The sequence below is a fragment of the Chionomys nivalis genome, chromosome 19 (genome assembly GCF_950005125.1).
Source record: "Chionomys nivalis chromosome 19, mChiNiv1.1, whole genome shotgun sequence".
Classification (NCBI taxonomy): Eukaryota; Metazoa; Chordata; class Mammalia; order Rodentia; family Cricetidae; genus Chionomys; species Chionomys nivalis.
Genome location: NC_080104.1, coordinates 41,534,976 through 41,552,105, shown reverse-complemented (window position 1 = coordinate 41,552,105; position 17,130 = coordinate 41,534,976). Strand labels below are relative to the sequence as shown.

Genomic DNA, 17,130 nt, shown 5'->3' with positions numbered 1-17,130 from the left:
ATATAGCCTGATGGTCATGGGAAAGGATCTTGAGGGACACAAACTGCATCATGAATTCTGTTTCGCTGAGATGTGGATTAAAACAGCACATGTGAGCTGGTAAGATGGCTCAGCTAGTAAAAATTATGGCTGTGCAAGCCAGGTGACCTGAATTTCCTACTCGGAATCTACATAAAATGTGGACAGAGAGAACCCACTCTCAAAGTTACCCTCTGACCTCCACCTGCGTTCCCTGCCGTCATGGCAATAATAAGTAAAATCATGGCATTTAAAATGCATACATATTGTGATTGAATGTCTTAGGGAAGTCACATTTTTCTTCATGACTAGAGACATGTTAGGACATAAGAATTGCATGTTTGAGGGCTGGAAAGATGGCTTGGCAGTCAGAGACATTTTGCTGTCAAGCTTGAAGCCTGGTGTCCATCCCTGGAACCCACAGGGTGGACAGGGAATCCCCTAGCTCCTGACAATTGCCCTCTGACCTACAGACATAGACTGTAACACAGGTGCCTGAGTGGGGAGACCCACAGTAAATAGACAAATTAGTGTTTCCTATTCATGAGTCATTTCCATTTTGTTACATGATATCAAAGCTTCGGACACTGTTGCTTCTTTGACACATTGTGGAAATTCCTTATATAGTTTGCCTTATATATAAACATCATAGCAATTGCCTTGCCTTTTTAGCATCAGAAAAAAATAATTAAGTTGGGGGATTATCATTTTGTCGTTGGCCATGTGATTTATATACTTGGCAATGATTTTGACGTTTTATAGACAAGTGCACATTCCGTTCGCATTAAGATTTATTTTCACTGTAAAAACTTCGCAAGCTCACTCCAAGGTAGATAGAAATTCAGAATTCTGAAATAGTATTGAGAGCTGCAAACGGCAAGAGACCTGAAGATGGACTCTAAACCTCTGTCCAGCCAACAAGATGGCACTTGTCACCAAACCTGAAGACCTGAATTTGATCCCCGGGGCCTATGAGGTAGAAGAAGAGAACCAACTCCTACAAGCTGTCCTCTGCCTTCCACACATGCGTCATAATACATGTACCTCCGCACTAAACAAACAGACAAAGAAATAAATCTAACTAAAAAGTATAGTCTACCATAACACATTACGTGTGATATTAGGGTGGGGTTAGGCACCACCCTTGGGAGTCCAGAATAGAACACAGCCCACTGGTTCTGATCAAAGCATCCACAGAAACTCATTGGGGAGGGAAAACCTTTCTTTTCCAAAAGACGGTGCTGGAGCCCCTGGTTAATCATGTGGGGAAAAGGCCACTGTACCGACTGGTTTTGTGTCAATGTGACAGGACCTAGAGTCATCAGAGAGGAAGGAGCCTCCGCTGAGAAAATGCCTCCATGAGATTTGCTGTAAGGCATTTTCTCCATTAGCGATCAATGGGGGAGGGCCCAGTCCATTGCAGGTGGTGCCATTTTGAGCTGTTGGTCCTGGCTTCTATAAGAAAGCAGGTTGAGCAAGTCTTGAGGAACAAGCCAGTAAGCAGCTCTCTTCCTCAGCCTCTGAATCAGCTCCTGTCGCCAGCTTCCTGCCCTGTTTGAGATCCTATCCTGACTTCCTCCAATGAAAGACTATGATCTGGAAGTGTAAGCAAAGTAAACCCTTCCTCTCCAACTTGCTTTTTCGTCATAACGTTTTGTTGCAGCAATAGAAACCCTAACCAGTCCCACCTTTCCCTGTCCATGAAGGACAATTAGGACTGCATCACACGCTTAAATGGAAGGCTAATTATCTGAAAACTTCAGGAAGGGAACACAGGAGATGCAAACAACCATGATCACCAAAGAAGCATAAAGAACTGATCTCTACCAAACTTTAAAAATTAGAAGTAGGGAAGGGAACCGTCCGGAGAGATGACTCAGGGTTAAGAGCACTGTTCACTGCCTGATTGCGCTTCCTTCCAGAGGACCCAAGTTCGATTCCCGGCTTCCACATGGTGACTCACAGCCATCTGTCCTGAGCTCCTGCGCCCTCTTGTGGCGTATGGGGAAAAGACAGAAGTAGGGAAGGGTGGGTGGTGTCAGGAGGATGGTGCCTGTGGAGGCCAGAAGAGGGTGCCAGATTCCCAGGAACTGGAGTTACAGAAGGTTGCGAGCTGCCTTGTAGGTGCTGGGAATTGAACCTGGGTCCTTAGAAAGAGCAGCCAGTGCTCCTAACCACTGAGCCTCCTCACCAGCCCCGTCTTTCTAGGTCTTAACTTTCACACCAGTCCTTGAGTGCTGGGGCTGTTTCTGGGCAGCAGCCCCTGGAAATTCTTTATAGCTCCCTTCATTTGCAGCTCAAGTTTTTCCTTGTTGAAAATATCATAGCACACAACTTGTCGATTCGAAGAAAGGAGTAAAACCTGGAAACCTTAGCCACGCTCAGAGAGAGCACACATCTCTGAACAGACACAGAGAACGACAGTGCGATCCCGCTTAAACCTGCCAACCAACAGTGGTTTTGGAACAGCCTGTCCACAGCCACAGCCGACGAAAGCTAGACAGGGCCCAGCTCACAATACAGGGTGGAAGAGATTCTGTAGCAAATGAGCAAAACCAAGGGACATTTAAATATTCAGAAGCAGATGCATTGTGTACATCACTTGCAATGAGAAGAGATCCCTGACAATAGAGGAGAGAGCTTCATTAGGTTAGAATTCAAAACGGAGGGGTTTCACTGTGTCTCCTCTTCTCTCTCGTTGGCATAATTTATCTCCTCTAAAATGTACTTAAAGTCACTAAACTGTTTACCTATCATAGTGAGGCTTTTCAATGTATGCTTTAGCAAAGTGAGAAGGCAAATGGTCTCGGTTGCCAGCAGCACATCCCAAGGGAGCGTTCCTGCGGGAGGACCTTCTTCCTCTTGCCCTTCCAGAAAGCGCCTGTGAATCAGCTCGGATTGGTTCCCACTAGAGAACGTGTCTGGCGTTTGTCCTTAAAATGATAGTCCGTTATCTTCAACGCTGGCTCAGCCTTCAAGAGAGCCCGACAGCAGTACTAAAAACGCAGGACCGCAAGAAACATGACAGAGAAGGTTGTCTGTCTTCCAAATTCCTCCTGAATTGTCTCTTGCTTTTAGTTGAAGTGACAGCTATAACTTCGGTGACTGTCCTTCTGACTCAATGCAAGCCATACAGAATCACAGTTCTCCAAGAAAGCTATGCTTTATAAAGAAGCTGATTTAAATACGAACCTCACATGGAGTGGGTTATTTATATTGTCTTGCCCTCTCTGAGAAGGAGAGTTATTGTATTTAATTTGATAAACTGTCTATTATTGCATGAACAATATTGGAGGCGTCATACAAGCAATACTGAAATTAACATGTTTGGCACAGCAAAAGAATGTTGTATGTGCCAAGAGCTGCATTATTTTTCAAGATAAATATAGAATACGACTCTAAATGTTTTCATTAAATAAGGTATCTCAATGTTCACCTGAATGCATTGAAGTTGGAATATCTCAATAGTCAACTATGAGAAAGCAGAAAAAAGACTGTTGTCTTTTTCCCCCCAGGGTGGTAATACGTGTTCTCTCCTTTTGTCTGACCTCTTCTTACAGAACTCCCATTCATGACTTAGGAGAAGCTGGTGGAATGGGCTGGCCATAAGAACACAGTCTGTCCCTAGAGGAGACCTCAGATAAGTCCTTTGCCTTTGGGAATTTTACTTTCCTTTATTTAAAAAAATTTTTTTATTAATGTGTGTTATGTGCCTGCTTATTTGTATGTGCTCCATGTGGATGCAATGTCCACAGCAGCCAGAAGAGGGCGTCTGGTCCCTGAAACTGGAATACAAGCAGTACTGAGCTGCCTAACGTGGCTTTGGGGAACTGAAAGTGGGGCCTCACAGTAAGTGCTCTTAACCATGAGCATAAGAATTTTTCTCTTCTGATAGATATAGTGGTGCATGTCTTTAACTCCAGTTCTCGGGAGGCAGAGGCAGGCGAACTTCTGAGTTCAAGGCCAGGCTGGTTTATAGAGTGACTTCTAGGAACTAGAGGGCTACACAGAGAGAAACCTTGTCTCAAAAAAATTCTCTCTCTCTCTCTCTTTCTGTCTCTCTCTCTCTCTCTCTCTCGTGTGTGTGTGTGTGTGTGTGTGTGTGTGTGTGTATGTGTGTGTTAGAGTTAGAGGAAAACCTCACTCCCCAGCTTGTTTGAGGCAGGGTCTCAAGCTGTCTACTATAACATACACATACAGCGAGCCCGCTGGCCCTTGATCATCCATGAATCCTGTTTCTGTCTCCATCTTGCCACAGGAGTGCAGAGATTACAGACGTAGACTACCACATCTGGCTGCACCCCTGTTCTGGGGATAAACATTCAGGTTTTCATGCTCTTGTCTCAAGCACTTTACCCACTGGGCCCTCTTCCAGCTCCTCGGTTTCCATTTTAATACGCTCACAGCTAACGTCTCCCTCCGAGAACAACCTAGATGGCCAGTAGAAAAGCTTGGCCTAAAACAAAAGAACTTGGGTTTTTCTGCAATCTATCAGATTGTGTCAGGGATCAAGGGGTCCTGAGTGCCGTGTGTGTTGGCTTCGTGGGCTCTGGAACCAGCTGCTTGGCTTTGAGCCTACCTCTGTCCCTAGCTAAGTGGGGTTGTCCCAGCTAAGTAGGGTCATCCAAGTCTCAGCTCTTCTGTTTTCAAAGTGAGAATGACCATGGCTCCCTCCTCTAGGTTATCACAACTAATCTATGTGGTGTTCCTGGCTGTGAGGGCTGAAACTATCAATGCGTGCATCAGCCAAGTCAGCCAATGTCCTTATTTTTAAAATAATGACCACGTCTGAGCACACCAGTCGGTGCTATGCTCACAGTCATGTGCTGGGGAGCCCACAGAGACTTTGAACTCAGAGCGTTCGAACTCCAGTTCACCGCTTCTCCCCAGCCCACACCCCCTCATCATCTCGCCATTTATCTTCCTGACTCCAGGTCCCCAAAGCTGTGGCACAAAGTCCAGAGACCTCTTCTTCCCCTAGTACACCCCCTGTACCCTTGGGACAGATCCTCTTGTTCTAGCAGCCTTAAGTGGACACCTCCTCACCATCCACCCCTCCTCAGACCCCTGTGACACACAACCCTGAGATGCTCCTGGCACACACCCATGAGGCCTTCTGCGTCAGTTCAGTCAGCAACTGTGACTCCTGCTATCTCCGCAGTCAGATCTCAGCTCTAGCTCACAGGGCTAACCCTAGCTGGGACTGCCCCTTCCGGTGTCTGGTCATTCAGCTTCCTGACCTGTCTCACCTCTCACTTCCCTGCCTCAGGGCCTTTGTCCCTGCGACTGAACATCTGCAATCTCTCCTTATCCCTTTTCCATGCTTATGGCTTCATTTTTCCCCCTTGGGGGACCTGCCAGCACCCCAGCTTTAGGACAATGAACCTGCCCAGGCTATGTCAAGGCATGTTTGCTCATGACCAGTGGCCACTATACAAGCTGATGTGCTATGGATCGGATAAATCAGAACCCCCTGTGGGAGATGATTGTGAAGGCCAAGATGGGCAAATCCCATGTGGAAGACATCTCCCAAAACACCCAACCATCCTCAGCTGTCAGGGTCATGGGAATAAGGGTGAGATGCTGAGAAACTGCCACAGCCAACAGGGCCCTAAGGCATCACAATGGAATGGGTCCCGGAATGGGACCCCAACACAGAATGAGGGATATAAGGGCCAAGTCAAGGTAACTTTCGTTAACTCCAGTTCATCCTAATGACTTGAAACTAATGATGTCAGACATGACAAAGGGAACTGCCTAAGGGATGTGGGGCAACATTCTGCATTGTACTTTAAAATTTTCTGCAAATCAAACCTTCACTAAAATATAATTTACTTTCGTAAATTGGCAGGAAAAGAATTGTGAGGCCCAGCGTGGTGGCACTTGCCTGTAACCCCAGCAATTAGCCGGTAATAGCAGGAGGATCGGGAGTTCACAGCCAGCTTGGGCTACCAGAGGCTCAGTCTCAAAATAAGAGAAAATTAGAGACAGCTCAGTGGCTAAGGGCAACTTTTGGGAGTCAGTTTTCTCTTCCCACCCTGTGGGATCCTGGGAGTGAACTCAGGTTATCAGGTATGGCTGCAAGTGACTTTACCCAAAGAGTCATTTCCCCAGCTGTGTGCGTGTGTGCATGAGTGTGTGTGTTGCATGGTATATGTGTTTCTGTGTGTGCACATGTGTGTGCATGCATGTGGAAGCCAGAGGTCAACATTGTTGTCCTTAATCACCCCCCTCCTTACGTTTTGAGAGAGGGACTCTCCCTGAACCCGGAGATCACCTGTTATGCACACTGTCTGGACAGTGAGTTCCAGGGACCCCCCCCCCAACACCCTCATTCTCAGCACAGGGAATACAACACTCACTGAGCCCTGCTTTTTACTGGGTGTTCTGGATCTGAACTCAGGCCTTCCTGGTTTTGCATCAGGCCCTTTACTGGCTTAGTCATCTCTCTGGCCCTCTTCTTTCATTTTTTTTTTCCTTCAAGACAAGTTTCTCTGTGTAGCCTTGGCTGTCCTGGAACCTGCTCTGTAAACGAGGCTGCCCTTGAAATTAGAGATCCACAGGCCTTTACCTCCCGAGTGCTGGGATTAAAAAGGTATGCCGCCACCATGGGGCCACATTTCAGTTTTTTAGAAGGGGAGATCCGGCGGGACTCTCCATTGTCCTGCTACCTGGGTCTCATTGCCTTCACCTGTGAGTAGGGCCCCAACAGCACCCTGTGTGTGGTTAGCATGTGAAGGACTTAGGCCAGTCTCAGCATTGGCTATGCTGATACCATTACACACTGAAGGACTTCTATCACAGATGTCTCCCTTCTGCAGTTGACAAATGTCTAGAGATCCTTCTGCCCCGGACTAATCGGGAGCGGCTGTGTGAACTTAACTCTCAAATCTTCCCAATAGAGAACTCGCATACCGATCCTTCTGAAAGACTCCCTCCGACTCCCTCAGTGAACAGAAATCTCTCCTGGGAGGGTCCCAGAAGGATGGACTGGGGGACGGTTCCACAGTTCTCTGCTTTGCTTCCTGAGCCTGCCCCGGCGCTGAGGAGGATGAGGCTGCAGTGCGCCGCCTGGTGGCACCTGCGAGCATAGCCAGGCTAGAGACGCCACGCACAAGCTGCCAGCCGCTCTCTCAGGGAGCCCCAAAGGCTGCTTTCAAATCATAATTGTTATGAAATAGGTAGCTGTTATTCAGCTAGATTAGAGGATGTATGCATATTCCTTTTAGTCCTGAGAAGTGGTGATTATTTCCCTTTTACAACGGAAGGCACTGATGCCCAGAAAGGGCAACTAAGCTCCCAGCAGGTAAGAACAGCGGGGGGTCTGGGGCTACATCCATCAGCTCGGCTCCACCTTCCAGGCCTGCATGCTATCCAGTTTGGAAGATTTGAGAGTGGTCCCGTCAGCTTCTGCAACCTTCATTAAGGGTCAACACCGGCCCAGGCTTTTAAAGCAGTTGCGCCCCTACAAAGACTGCCCTGCCTCCAGCCTCAGACCCTGGGCCCCTTGCCTCCAGACATGGAGGTGGAGCCTTGGGGTTCCTTCTCATAGCTATTGTCTTCTGTCTTGGCGCCTCACAATGCATCCTACTGTGTGCAGGAAGCATCATTGATGGTGTCGAAATAAATAAAAACAGAGGCTGCTAGGCGTGGTGGTACAGTCTTTAATCCCAGCGCTTGGGAGGGAGCAGAGATGGATCTCTGTGAGTTCAAGGCCAGCCTGGTCTACAGAGCGAGTTCCAGGAGGAGCTCTAAAGCTACAGAGAAACCCTGTCTTGAACCCCTCCCCCCAAAGGAGGCCAACTTTGATAATTCAGTGCCCTCGTTTTGGCTCAACTGGAAGCAGCCCCCCTTAACTGAGTGTCATGGCACAGGGTTTGGGGACACACCTGGAAAGATCTGTACACCTCCTCCACTGTGTTACCTTGCACATGGGAGGGAAGTGGTCATTCCCTGTTGATGAGGTTGCCTGGGTTAGACCGGAGTGTCGGGGACCAGGGTCCCCTAGCTGCAGGTAACTGGGAAAGGCATCTTCCTGAGATTTAACACAGGAAGGGGCCCAGGGGAGTTATGGGAGACCCTGAAAGGGCTGACCCTGAATCCAGAGAGACAGACCTCTGTGAGCAGATGTTAAGATTGGAGAAACTGGATGATGAGGAAAGATGGATGGCAGCCATCACAGATGGCTGTGAGCCACCATGTGGATGCTGGGAATTGAACTCAGGACCTCTGGAAGAACAGCCAGTGCTCTTAAGCTCTGAGCCACCTCTCCAGACCTTATAAATATCTAGTTTCAACTCTGTTATAGATTCTCTCTCTCTCTCTCTCTCTCTCTCTCTCTCTCTCTCTCTCTCTCTTCTCTCTCTCGCATAAGTGAATAAAAGCTGTGATTGATCGTGTACGTGCAGAACCCTAAGGAAGCTCCATGGCCTCAGAATGGTCATTCTAGGTACAGAGATGTTCGCTGAGATGGAAGAGCATGGAACCCATCCAGCAAGGATTAGTGTGGCTGCCCCTAGCTGTGTGATGCTTTCATTTGTGAGTTAATTAGAATGAAGTAATTCTGCTTTTTTAAAGCAGAGAGAGATTCCAGACTGATGGGTGGAACAGGGCTGGGTAGAAGGGAGGAAAAATGCTTCTTATCCCCTCTCTGCCCAGCACAAAGTCTCTCATTCCCCACGGAGGGAGAATGACCTGCAGCTTCTATTGAGTTCTCAGGCCTAGGGCCTTGTGCCTGTGTCTAGGGTCTGAGGATGAGATGTGAGTCTTGGTACCCATGCACCCACGGTGTTTCCTGGCGGTCTTTAAATATCCAAAATACCTGTTTGTCTTTCCAGTCAGATGTCTATGTGTGTGCTTGGAGGTGTGTTTGGGGTTTTTAGCCCCGTGGGTTTTGGTCCGTGGGTTTTTTTCTAGGTGGATGTTTATTTGCACAGAGGGTGTTTCAGGAAAGAGCCTCTTGCACCTGTGTGTCCCTGTTGTATATTTACTTGTATATTCCTTTGCAGGTATGTGTAACTGTCCAGGGGTGTGTAGGGCTATGCGTTTGCGGTCTGGAATGGGTGGAGATGGCTGGGTGTGATCAGCCACTACCCTTGCTCATGCTGTTCCAGGCCAGGCTAAAAATAACCCATTTACCTTTGCCCGCAGAAACCAAAGTCCTGCCTCGGGAGTTCACTCCACCCGTATCCACCCTCCTGGCCAGCCATGATGCAGGTGTTGCTTCCATCCACTGCTGCTTCCATCCACTGCCTCTGTGGATCTCCATTCTTCAGTATGTGGAGTTGGGAGAGAGGGGGTGTCCAGAAGTCCTGCTTTTATTGCCCGTCAGGGCACAATGGCACGGCTAGGATGGGTCTTCTTGCTTCTCTGCCCTCACCCTCATACTACCAACCTCCTAGCCAGCAACTCTGCCTCCCCAACCCTTTCTTCTCCAATCTAGGAACAACTTGGGAATATGTGCCTCTTTTGACATCCTTACCACTACCACACCACACACCTCTCCCCCTCCCACCAACTTCAGAGCCTGCCTAGGCTGCCCTCTTCATGAAGAAGCGTTCTGCCTCCATATCTGAGGGCTGTTCCAGACCTGTAAGGAGGAAAAGCTTATGTGTGGCCAGCTGATCTGGGTTAAGGGGTAGCAGGGAGACCCTTGGTATCTGATCTGGAAACTCACAGGCATCCTCCTGCTTCTGCCTCCTGAATGCTGGGATTAAAGGTGTGCACCATCATGCTCAGCTATGGGGCTTTTCCAACCCCATCTCCCTTATCCCCTTCATTCCCTCACTCAGAGCTGGCTGTGTCATCCTGGACAAATGGTTCTGCCTCTCTGTGTCTCAGCCTCTACTCTATAAAGCAAGTGTCTATGATACTTTCTCCAGAGAGTTGAGGAATTAGCTGAAATGATGCCCATTCATGGAAGACTTCACTGAAGGGCTGTTCATGTCAGCTGATGTACAGACATCCTCCAAGACTCATCTGGCCGCAGAGGCTTGTGGGCCCCCCTTTGGGTGATCAGGACTTCCCACAAGAATCTTGGGACAGGGGCCACCGTTTATACCCCTACTTTCCTTCCATTTCCTCCATTCTGCTCCTTGCTCCTTTATGAGACTGTTAACATCACTATTCCCCATTTCACAGACGACAGTGATGGAAACAGCTCAGCAGCTTCTTCAAGGTCACACGCGCGTAAGGAGCAGAACCAAGTTTACACTGAGCCAAAGGCAGCAGCAGGCCCCTCCCGACACACTTGGCTGGTTCACCACATCCTCAGAAGAGCCATCCTTCCGGATCCCATGTAAAGAGTCCTGTCCTAGGTCATGCAGACGAGTAGAACCAATCATGATCCTAACTCAGGCCCAAATACCCTCAACTGTAACTCCTCACCTACATCCCCAGCTCCACCAGGATTTGGGTGTTTTGAGATTTTTCTTAAAACTCCCGTACCTCCTTTGAGATGGAATCAAAAGCGAAAGCTGACTTATATCCGAGCTAAGAAAGGCACGAAAGTTTATTTTCTTTATTTTAGGGAAGAAGATTCGGTGAACTCAGCTTCTCAGCGGACTGATTTTTCGGTGCTCTGAGACTACGTTCTTCGAGGGTCCCCTCTGATAGGCCCCAACTCGGCCGCGCCTGCACAGCAGTAGGGTACCCCCTCGCAGGGCCCCGTGGCCCCGCCCCCGTCCTCCATGCCCCGCCCCATAGCGCGTGAGGCCCCGCCCCGGCCCGCTGACTCTAGGGCGAGCGCGCCGCGGCGCTGGGCATTGTGGCCGGCGGCAGGGAGGGCGAGGAGCCGCTGGGAGCGGCTGGGTGCGGAGAGGAGCGCGCACCCCACTCGGCCAGACTTCGCGGCGCGGCCGCTGCGAGCGCCGCTGAGCGCACTCTGCTGGGTTCGCGCAACTTCGGAGCAGGGAGCGGAGCGCGCTCGCCGCGGGAGATCGCGGAAAGGGCGCACAAGCGCCCGGATCCCTAGCGGCGTCCGACTCCCGGAGCGCTCCGTGCAGCCGGGCGGTTTCCCGGCGCAGCGTGGCTGCCGCTGCGCCCACGGAGTGCACGGGCTGGCGCTGCCGGGCGCCTGCGAGGACGGCGAGGCGGCGGCGAAGGCGAAGGCGGCGAGGCTGGGGCCCGGGAAAGAGCCCCGAGGGAGAGGCGCCCGGGCCGGGCGACAGGAGCATGAGGGCCCGGAGCGGGACGCGGGGCGCGCTGCTGCTGGCGCTGCTGTTCTGCTGGGACCCGACACTGAGCCTAGCAGGTAGGATCAAGAGGGAGTGGGACGCAGGGATGCGGATCTGGCGAGTCTCAGCCTCTAACCACAAGTTCTGGTGGTTCTTGGGGAGTCGCTGCGCTCCGGAGACGCGGTGAACGCACCCAAGTTAAAAAAACAGCTTCGGCGCCCGGGAGAGGGGGCGACGCGTTGCCACCTGGGGTGCCACGTAAGCCCGAAACTCCCTGCTCCTGCCTCCAAGGGCTAGTTGCTTGCCCATAGAATGGGGTCTAATTCACTTCCAGGTGACCCCCGATTGCCACCGAAAAGCTGTCGCTACCTGGGCCGAATGTTTGTTCCGTGCCGTTTGCCTGCAACTTAAGTCCGAGTCTCGGCTCCCGCGGGCTCCCACGGGCAGCACGCGCAGCATTCTGCGGGTCAGAGGGAGAGAGCAAGAGACTGCGGAGCCCTGGAAGCGCTTGTTCCCCTCCACCTTTGGGGAGACGAGGCCCGAAGGCTTTAGCCTTTGAAGGGGGAGGGGCCGAGTCCTGCACACCCTGGTCTCCGGAGGTGCGGCGTGGTAGGGTTTGGAAGGGTTTCGTGGTTGGTGGATTGTTTCTGAGTGAGTGTTGGCAGAGAGTGAAGGGACGTAATATCCCTTGCCGACTTTCCCCCAATTTTAAGTGGGTTATTGGCATTCTCAGGTGAGCTTGCTTCTAAACCGCCCCTGGACCCAGCAAGATGCCCTAATAGGGTTTGGTGGATTCCTAAGTTTATAAAGTCCCCTAATCCTCCTCTCCCGCCGCGAACGTGGAAGTGTCTTGCTGCCTCTGCTGGGGGTTGCAAAGTGGGTTGCGTCTTCCTTGGAAGGAAAAGTACACTCGCGCTAGCTTCTCCGGTACCCAAGCAGGTGAACTGCCAGCAGGGTACCTTGACTCCCGAGATTGGGTGGGAGGGAAAAGGGGGGGGGGCATCCTGTACAAAGGCCTCCCCTAAGCAAAGGCTTAGAATGGGCCAAGAAAACTAGCACTTTCGGCTTTCCCCATCCCACCTTCCTCAATGATGCTGACTTCTGCCCTCCCCTCCTCCCCACCTCTCTTAAAGCGCTAAAGGTCCCTCCCCTGGAATTAATGATTCCCATGGCTAGAGCTTGCTTTTAGCACCCCCCTCCACTTTTTATTTTTCCCCAAGCCTTGTGCTGTAAAGTTACAACACTCAATCATTTGATCCGAGTTAATTATGATTTGGGCAGACTCGGGTATTTAAAGCAGTGTTTTGAAGTTGGAAGGTAATGATGGGGAAGGGGGAGGCAAGCTAAATGACCAGCCTTGTTTTAAAGGGTGCAGTTAGATGTGGGAGGTGCTGGATTGGGTGTTAGTTTCTGTCTAAGGCTGTGTGGGGTGATTGAAGGGTGGAGTGAAGTCTGTTTGGAAATGGCACATGGATCAGGCGGCATCTTGAGAAACATATATGTATATATTTATCAGCAGGGTAGTGGGTTCGGGAATAGATACCAAAGTTGCTGGGGTTGGGACTCCATCTGGAGGAAAATAGGACCGGTGAACCTGGAGTTCTCTGGGTGGGTGGGCTGGGCCAGGAATGCTGGAGATGGCCTGCTTTTTCTGCCGAATAAAGCATTCAGCCCCCATCTTCCCCGGAAGAAACCCCAGGCCCAGGGCTTTGATGGATTTGGGCATGAACAGTGCCCAGTCAGAAATGGCCTCTAATACCCAGCTTTGATTTCTCGCGAGCGAGCAGAAACGGTGTTGGAATTGGGCTCATTACATAGCACGGCGGGCGCCTCCTGCCCACCAGCCTGGAGCAGGGCCAGCTGCTGGGGTCCGCCTGCAGCCTTCCTTTGCCCAGAATACACTGCCCTTAGGAACCTACCTTCTGGAACACGCCTCTTCTCACACAGCCACGGGCATGAGGCATCTACCAGAATGCTCTTTAGGTTTTTCCAGTGTCTTCCTCCTGATCCCATTTCACTGATGAGGAAAAGCAAAGCTAGAGTGTAGGCCTTCCCCACATCTTGTCTGCACTTCACACCGATTTTGGACTAGTATGCTGGGCTGCTTTATGTCAGCTAGACCAACTTCAGCTACAGCGGGCTTCTTCCACACTTCCTTCTGGCTGCAATAAGATAGATTGATGAAGCAGGAGTGATTACAGGGACGGCTCCAAAGTAGCAGGCACTTCCCTCTGCTCCGCTTGCCTCCTGAGACTATGACAGGCAACTCCTTGAGAGTGCAGAGAATTTTTGTTTTTAAGCATTAAGCTCTCGATGATAGAAGAATCAAAACCAGACCTCTAGAACCTCAGACCCTTGGGAAGATGCCAACCAGCAAGTGACTGGCTGGGAGCCGCCACTTCAAAAGCACTGGCTGGTCCTGGGAGTCTCCTTCCACCCCACCCCACCCCACCCAGCCCTTCCCAGGCCCCTGGCTGGGTTAGTTGAGAAGGAGCTCTTGATCATCTTTTAAAGGAGCAATTAAACTGGGAGTTTTCCTAGTGTCTGAGCTGCTGTTGCTTGTGTGGCTTGGTGCCTTACCCTAAGCTCCCACCACACCACAGCAAGCTCCCATCTTGCTTAAACAAATGAACAACTCAGGTATCTTAATGGGCTTTCTCATTAAAAAGTGGAGGTAACACTGCAGAGGAGGAATTTCTCCTGTAATGCCTCTGCTCTGGCCCACTCCTTTCCCTACCCAATGGGGAATTCCATAGGACCTAACAGGTCCACATTTCTAACTGCTGGGGCCTCGAGAAAGGCCCACGGTCACACTGGAGCTCAGTAGAATTGGAGTTTGAACTCGGAGCTCAAGGGCCTGCCTCGGCTAGTGCTTCAGGCTCCTTGATCCCTCCACCCTCACCAGCAGGCTGGACAGCTTCCCTGGGGGCTCAGGATGCTGGATGAAGCTGAGGCCCCACCTAAGTCGGATCACTTTGACAGTTGGTTTAGATTGGATTTGTAGCAGGAATGGAGAAAGAGAGTTGCTTGGGGAGCTTGAATCCTGCTTAACAGAACACAGCCTGACAAGGGTCAGGAATAAGGCTCCAAGACCAGGTAGATGCTCACAAATGACACCAACCACAGGTACTGGTCTTAGCAAAATGTAGGTCATCGGCTAAGCTCCCTGGCCTACATGGTCAAAGGGCAGCCTTGTAGATGGCCACATTCATTTATAGAGTTGGGGACACTTTGGGAACCTGTGTTTCTGCCATGGTTTGGTTATGGATCCTTATGTGAAGGGAATTATGATGCCATTCCTGTCTGTCGGAGCTAGGATGAAGTTTGGGCCCCCAAACTCCTCCCAGAGTCACCCCAATGTCTACGGGATGTCCTGGACTTTGGGGGAACAAGCAGGATGAGCTGTAGCCCTTCTATCCCAGGTGCTTGGACAGCAAGGTTGACTGAGTAAGCAGTACTCAACCCTCCCCCGGGACTGGCTGGCCACAGTAGTATCCTGGGGAACCAGCAGGGTTTGGGGTAGAAAGGAGGCGAATTGGAGTCTGAAATCTGCAGGAAAGGCAAGGGGCTGGGTATCGGGCTGTGACTTGAGGTTGGGTGGTCATGAGCCTACCAGAGAAACTGCTGCCTAGGCAGATGGCCCCCAGGGGGAAGGGAGGGGAAAGGCTGCTGCCAGGCCTGAGCTGACACTTCTACTGGCATCCTTCTCCAACGCCTCTCCACCAGCTTCCTAAACAGCTTCCACAAATGGAGTCATTAAAGCTGTGAAGGCAGAATGAACCCAAACAAGTGCAGGCTGTGCTTTTCCCCTCTCTTTTAAAGGGAATTTAAAAATGCCATAATGAGAACCATTCGGGGAGAAGCATGTGTCCGAAGGCTCGGGGAACCCTGCTCCGCTCCCGATTGGCTGGGTCCCGAAGTCTGGGCTGGAGCGCCACCTCCTGCCCTTTTGGAGCCTGTAATGGCACGGCGCCTGGGGGATTTTCCCTCTCGACCTGGGCGATTTTAGTGAGCTAGGGCAACAAGTGAGCCATCCCCCACACCCCCGCCCAAGCCTTTTGAGAGAAGACTGGCACTCCGAAGCGGGCTGCCGGCTGTTCTCAGGGAGTTAGTTGACAGGCCAAATCTGGATCGTAGTAGGATCTGGAGGCTGAGGATCGGAACTCCGCTGCAGCCCGGCGGGCAAACAAGCCCGGGCTGAGCTCCTTAAGCCACAGGTCCCCACCCCCCACGCGCCCTTCCTCTGGCTCCTGATCTTCCCGAGGCTAATGGCAGGGAAAACATTTGCTGAAGTGCAGGCATAAATCAGCTGCCTACCCCCTCCCTCCTTTTGTTTCCTTTTCCCTCCCAAAGCTCCGGGCTGCTGGGAGAGCTCCTATTTGTCCCCTTTTCTACAAAGCCATCTGATTAGCGGCTCCGAAGATTGGGGGGTTGGATTCTGTACAGTCCGTCACCTGGTGTTGCTAAGTACCAACCACAGTGCACCAAAACCCTCCTGTTCTGTGTCCACCTCTCACCGTTCTCCCCAGTCAATATAATTGGTCCGAGTCTGCCCAGTCCTGGGAGCTCAAAGCGCCACTTAACCATTGAGCACTGTGTCCCTCCTCCTTCCCGACGCCCCTCTTTCTCAGCTCCTCCAAGCTGCCCCTAGCGCATCGCAACTTCCCCGGCTCCAGCAAGGCGGGCCTGTGGGTGTGAGATTGTGCTGCACTGAGGAGTGTTTGTGAGAATGTGCAGTGGGAAGGTGGCAGGTGGAACCGTGTTTGGGGGAGGGGAAGGGGAAGGTGAGTGTTATGTCGGTCTTAGGTGTGGAGTGTGTGTGTGTGTGTGTGTATGTAGGAGGAGGAGGACCTTTTGTATAGGAGGGTGTGGCGTGTGTGCCTCAGTGTGTGGATGTTTGAGCATGGTGGGGGGGCGGTGCAGTGTCATACAGGCATGGTTTCGTTTTGTTTGGGTATAAACAGGTGTGTGTGATGTAGGGACCATGAGTCATGAAAGGTCTGGGAAGCTCCATCCATTATGTCTCGCTGGGGATTCCTCTTCAGGACTGGACCTGCCGTTTGCCCTGCAGCGCTAGAAGACCTGGTGCCATCTTGCATCCTGCTGTGTGAAGGGTCTGGCCTCGGTGCTAGAATCTGCTGTTGGGACCCCTCCACCTCCTCCTCCAGCCCTAATTCACCCAGAACATTTTTGTGGGAGTGCGATGGCCCTATGATGCCGTCTGCCCTCCCACCTGGCCGTGGCTCCTGCAAGCCCGTTTCTCTCAGGAGGGTCTCTGAAGTTTTCCTGCGGAAGGAGCTTGCAGAGCTTCCTTGAGGGACGCTCTGCTTCTTGGACTGGGCTTGGGCATAGTCACAAACACAGGTGCTCTTCCCCATTGCTTGTGGCAGGCTGGTGAATGGCCCCCGTCCTTCCTGTTTGTGTCCGTGCTGAGAACTGCCACCATTCTAACTCTCGATACTTGGCGACAGGAGCCTCACACCCCAACTCCGTGTGCCTGACACTTTATAATTTACAAAACCCTTTTCTGGATATGCCTGCGAGAACCCCATTTGGGAGGTGGATGCTCTCTTGGGAAGCTGAAGAGGCAGGACTGGGTCCAGATCACTCACTCACAGAGGCCTGAAACCCTGGCTCCCAAAGAGGTCACTGTCTAAAGGGGGACCTTGATGTCCATTCCAGAGATCCTAAATGGCTCTTAAGAGTCTTGAATGCTGCAGAAAGACAACAGAGGAGGGCACAGCAGAAAGCTTCTCAAAGCCTGTGGACTTCCTAGAGGTGGTGATGAGCCAGGGTCCCAGCCAACACCATCCAGGTTTCCCTGGGACCCTTGAGGATGCCCCCAGTGCCTCTGACTCATGGTAGAACCTGGGGCAGGGTGTTGAGATAGAAAGAATTCTTCTCCGCGACTCTTGGAATCAGGTAGAGCCTAGCAAGT

General features: G+C 51.4%; 1 protein-coding gene across 2 annotated transcripts in view; it reads left to right on the top strand.

Annotated features, from left to right (window-relative positions):
* Positions 1 to 10,793: 10,793 nt before the first annotated feature.
* Positions 10,794 to 17,130, top strand: part of Unc5b (unc-5 netrin receptor B) — a 66,048-nt gene continuing 59,711 nt past the window's right edge. For both annotated transcript variants that reach the window (XM_057751326.1, XM_057751325.1), the window contains exon 1: positions 10,794 to 11,269. In XM_057751326.1, the coding sequence (XP_057607309.1) occupies positions 11,191 to 11,269 (79 nt within the window). In that variant the 5' untranslated portion in view covers positions 10,794 to 11,190. The remainder of the gene's footprint in view (positions 11,270 to 17,130) is intronic.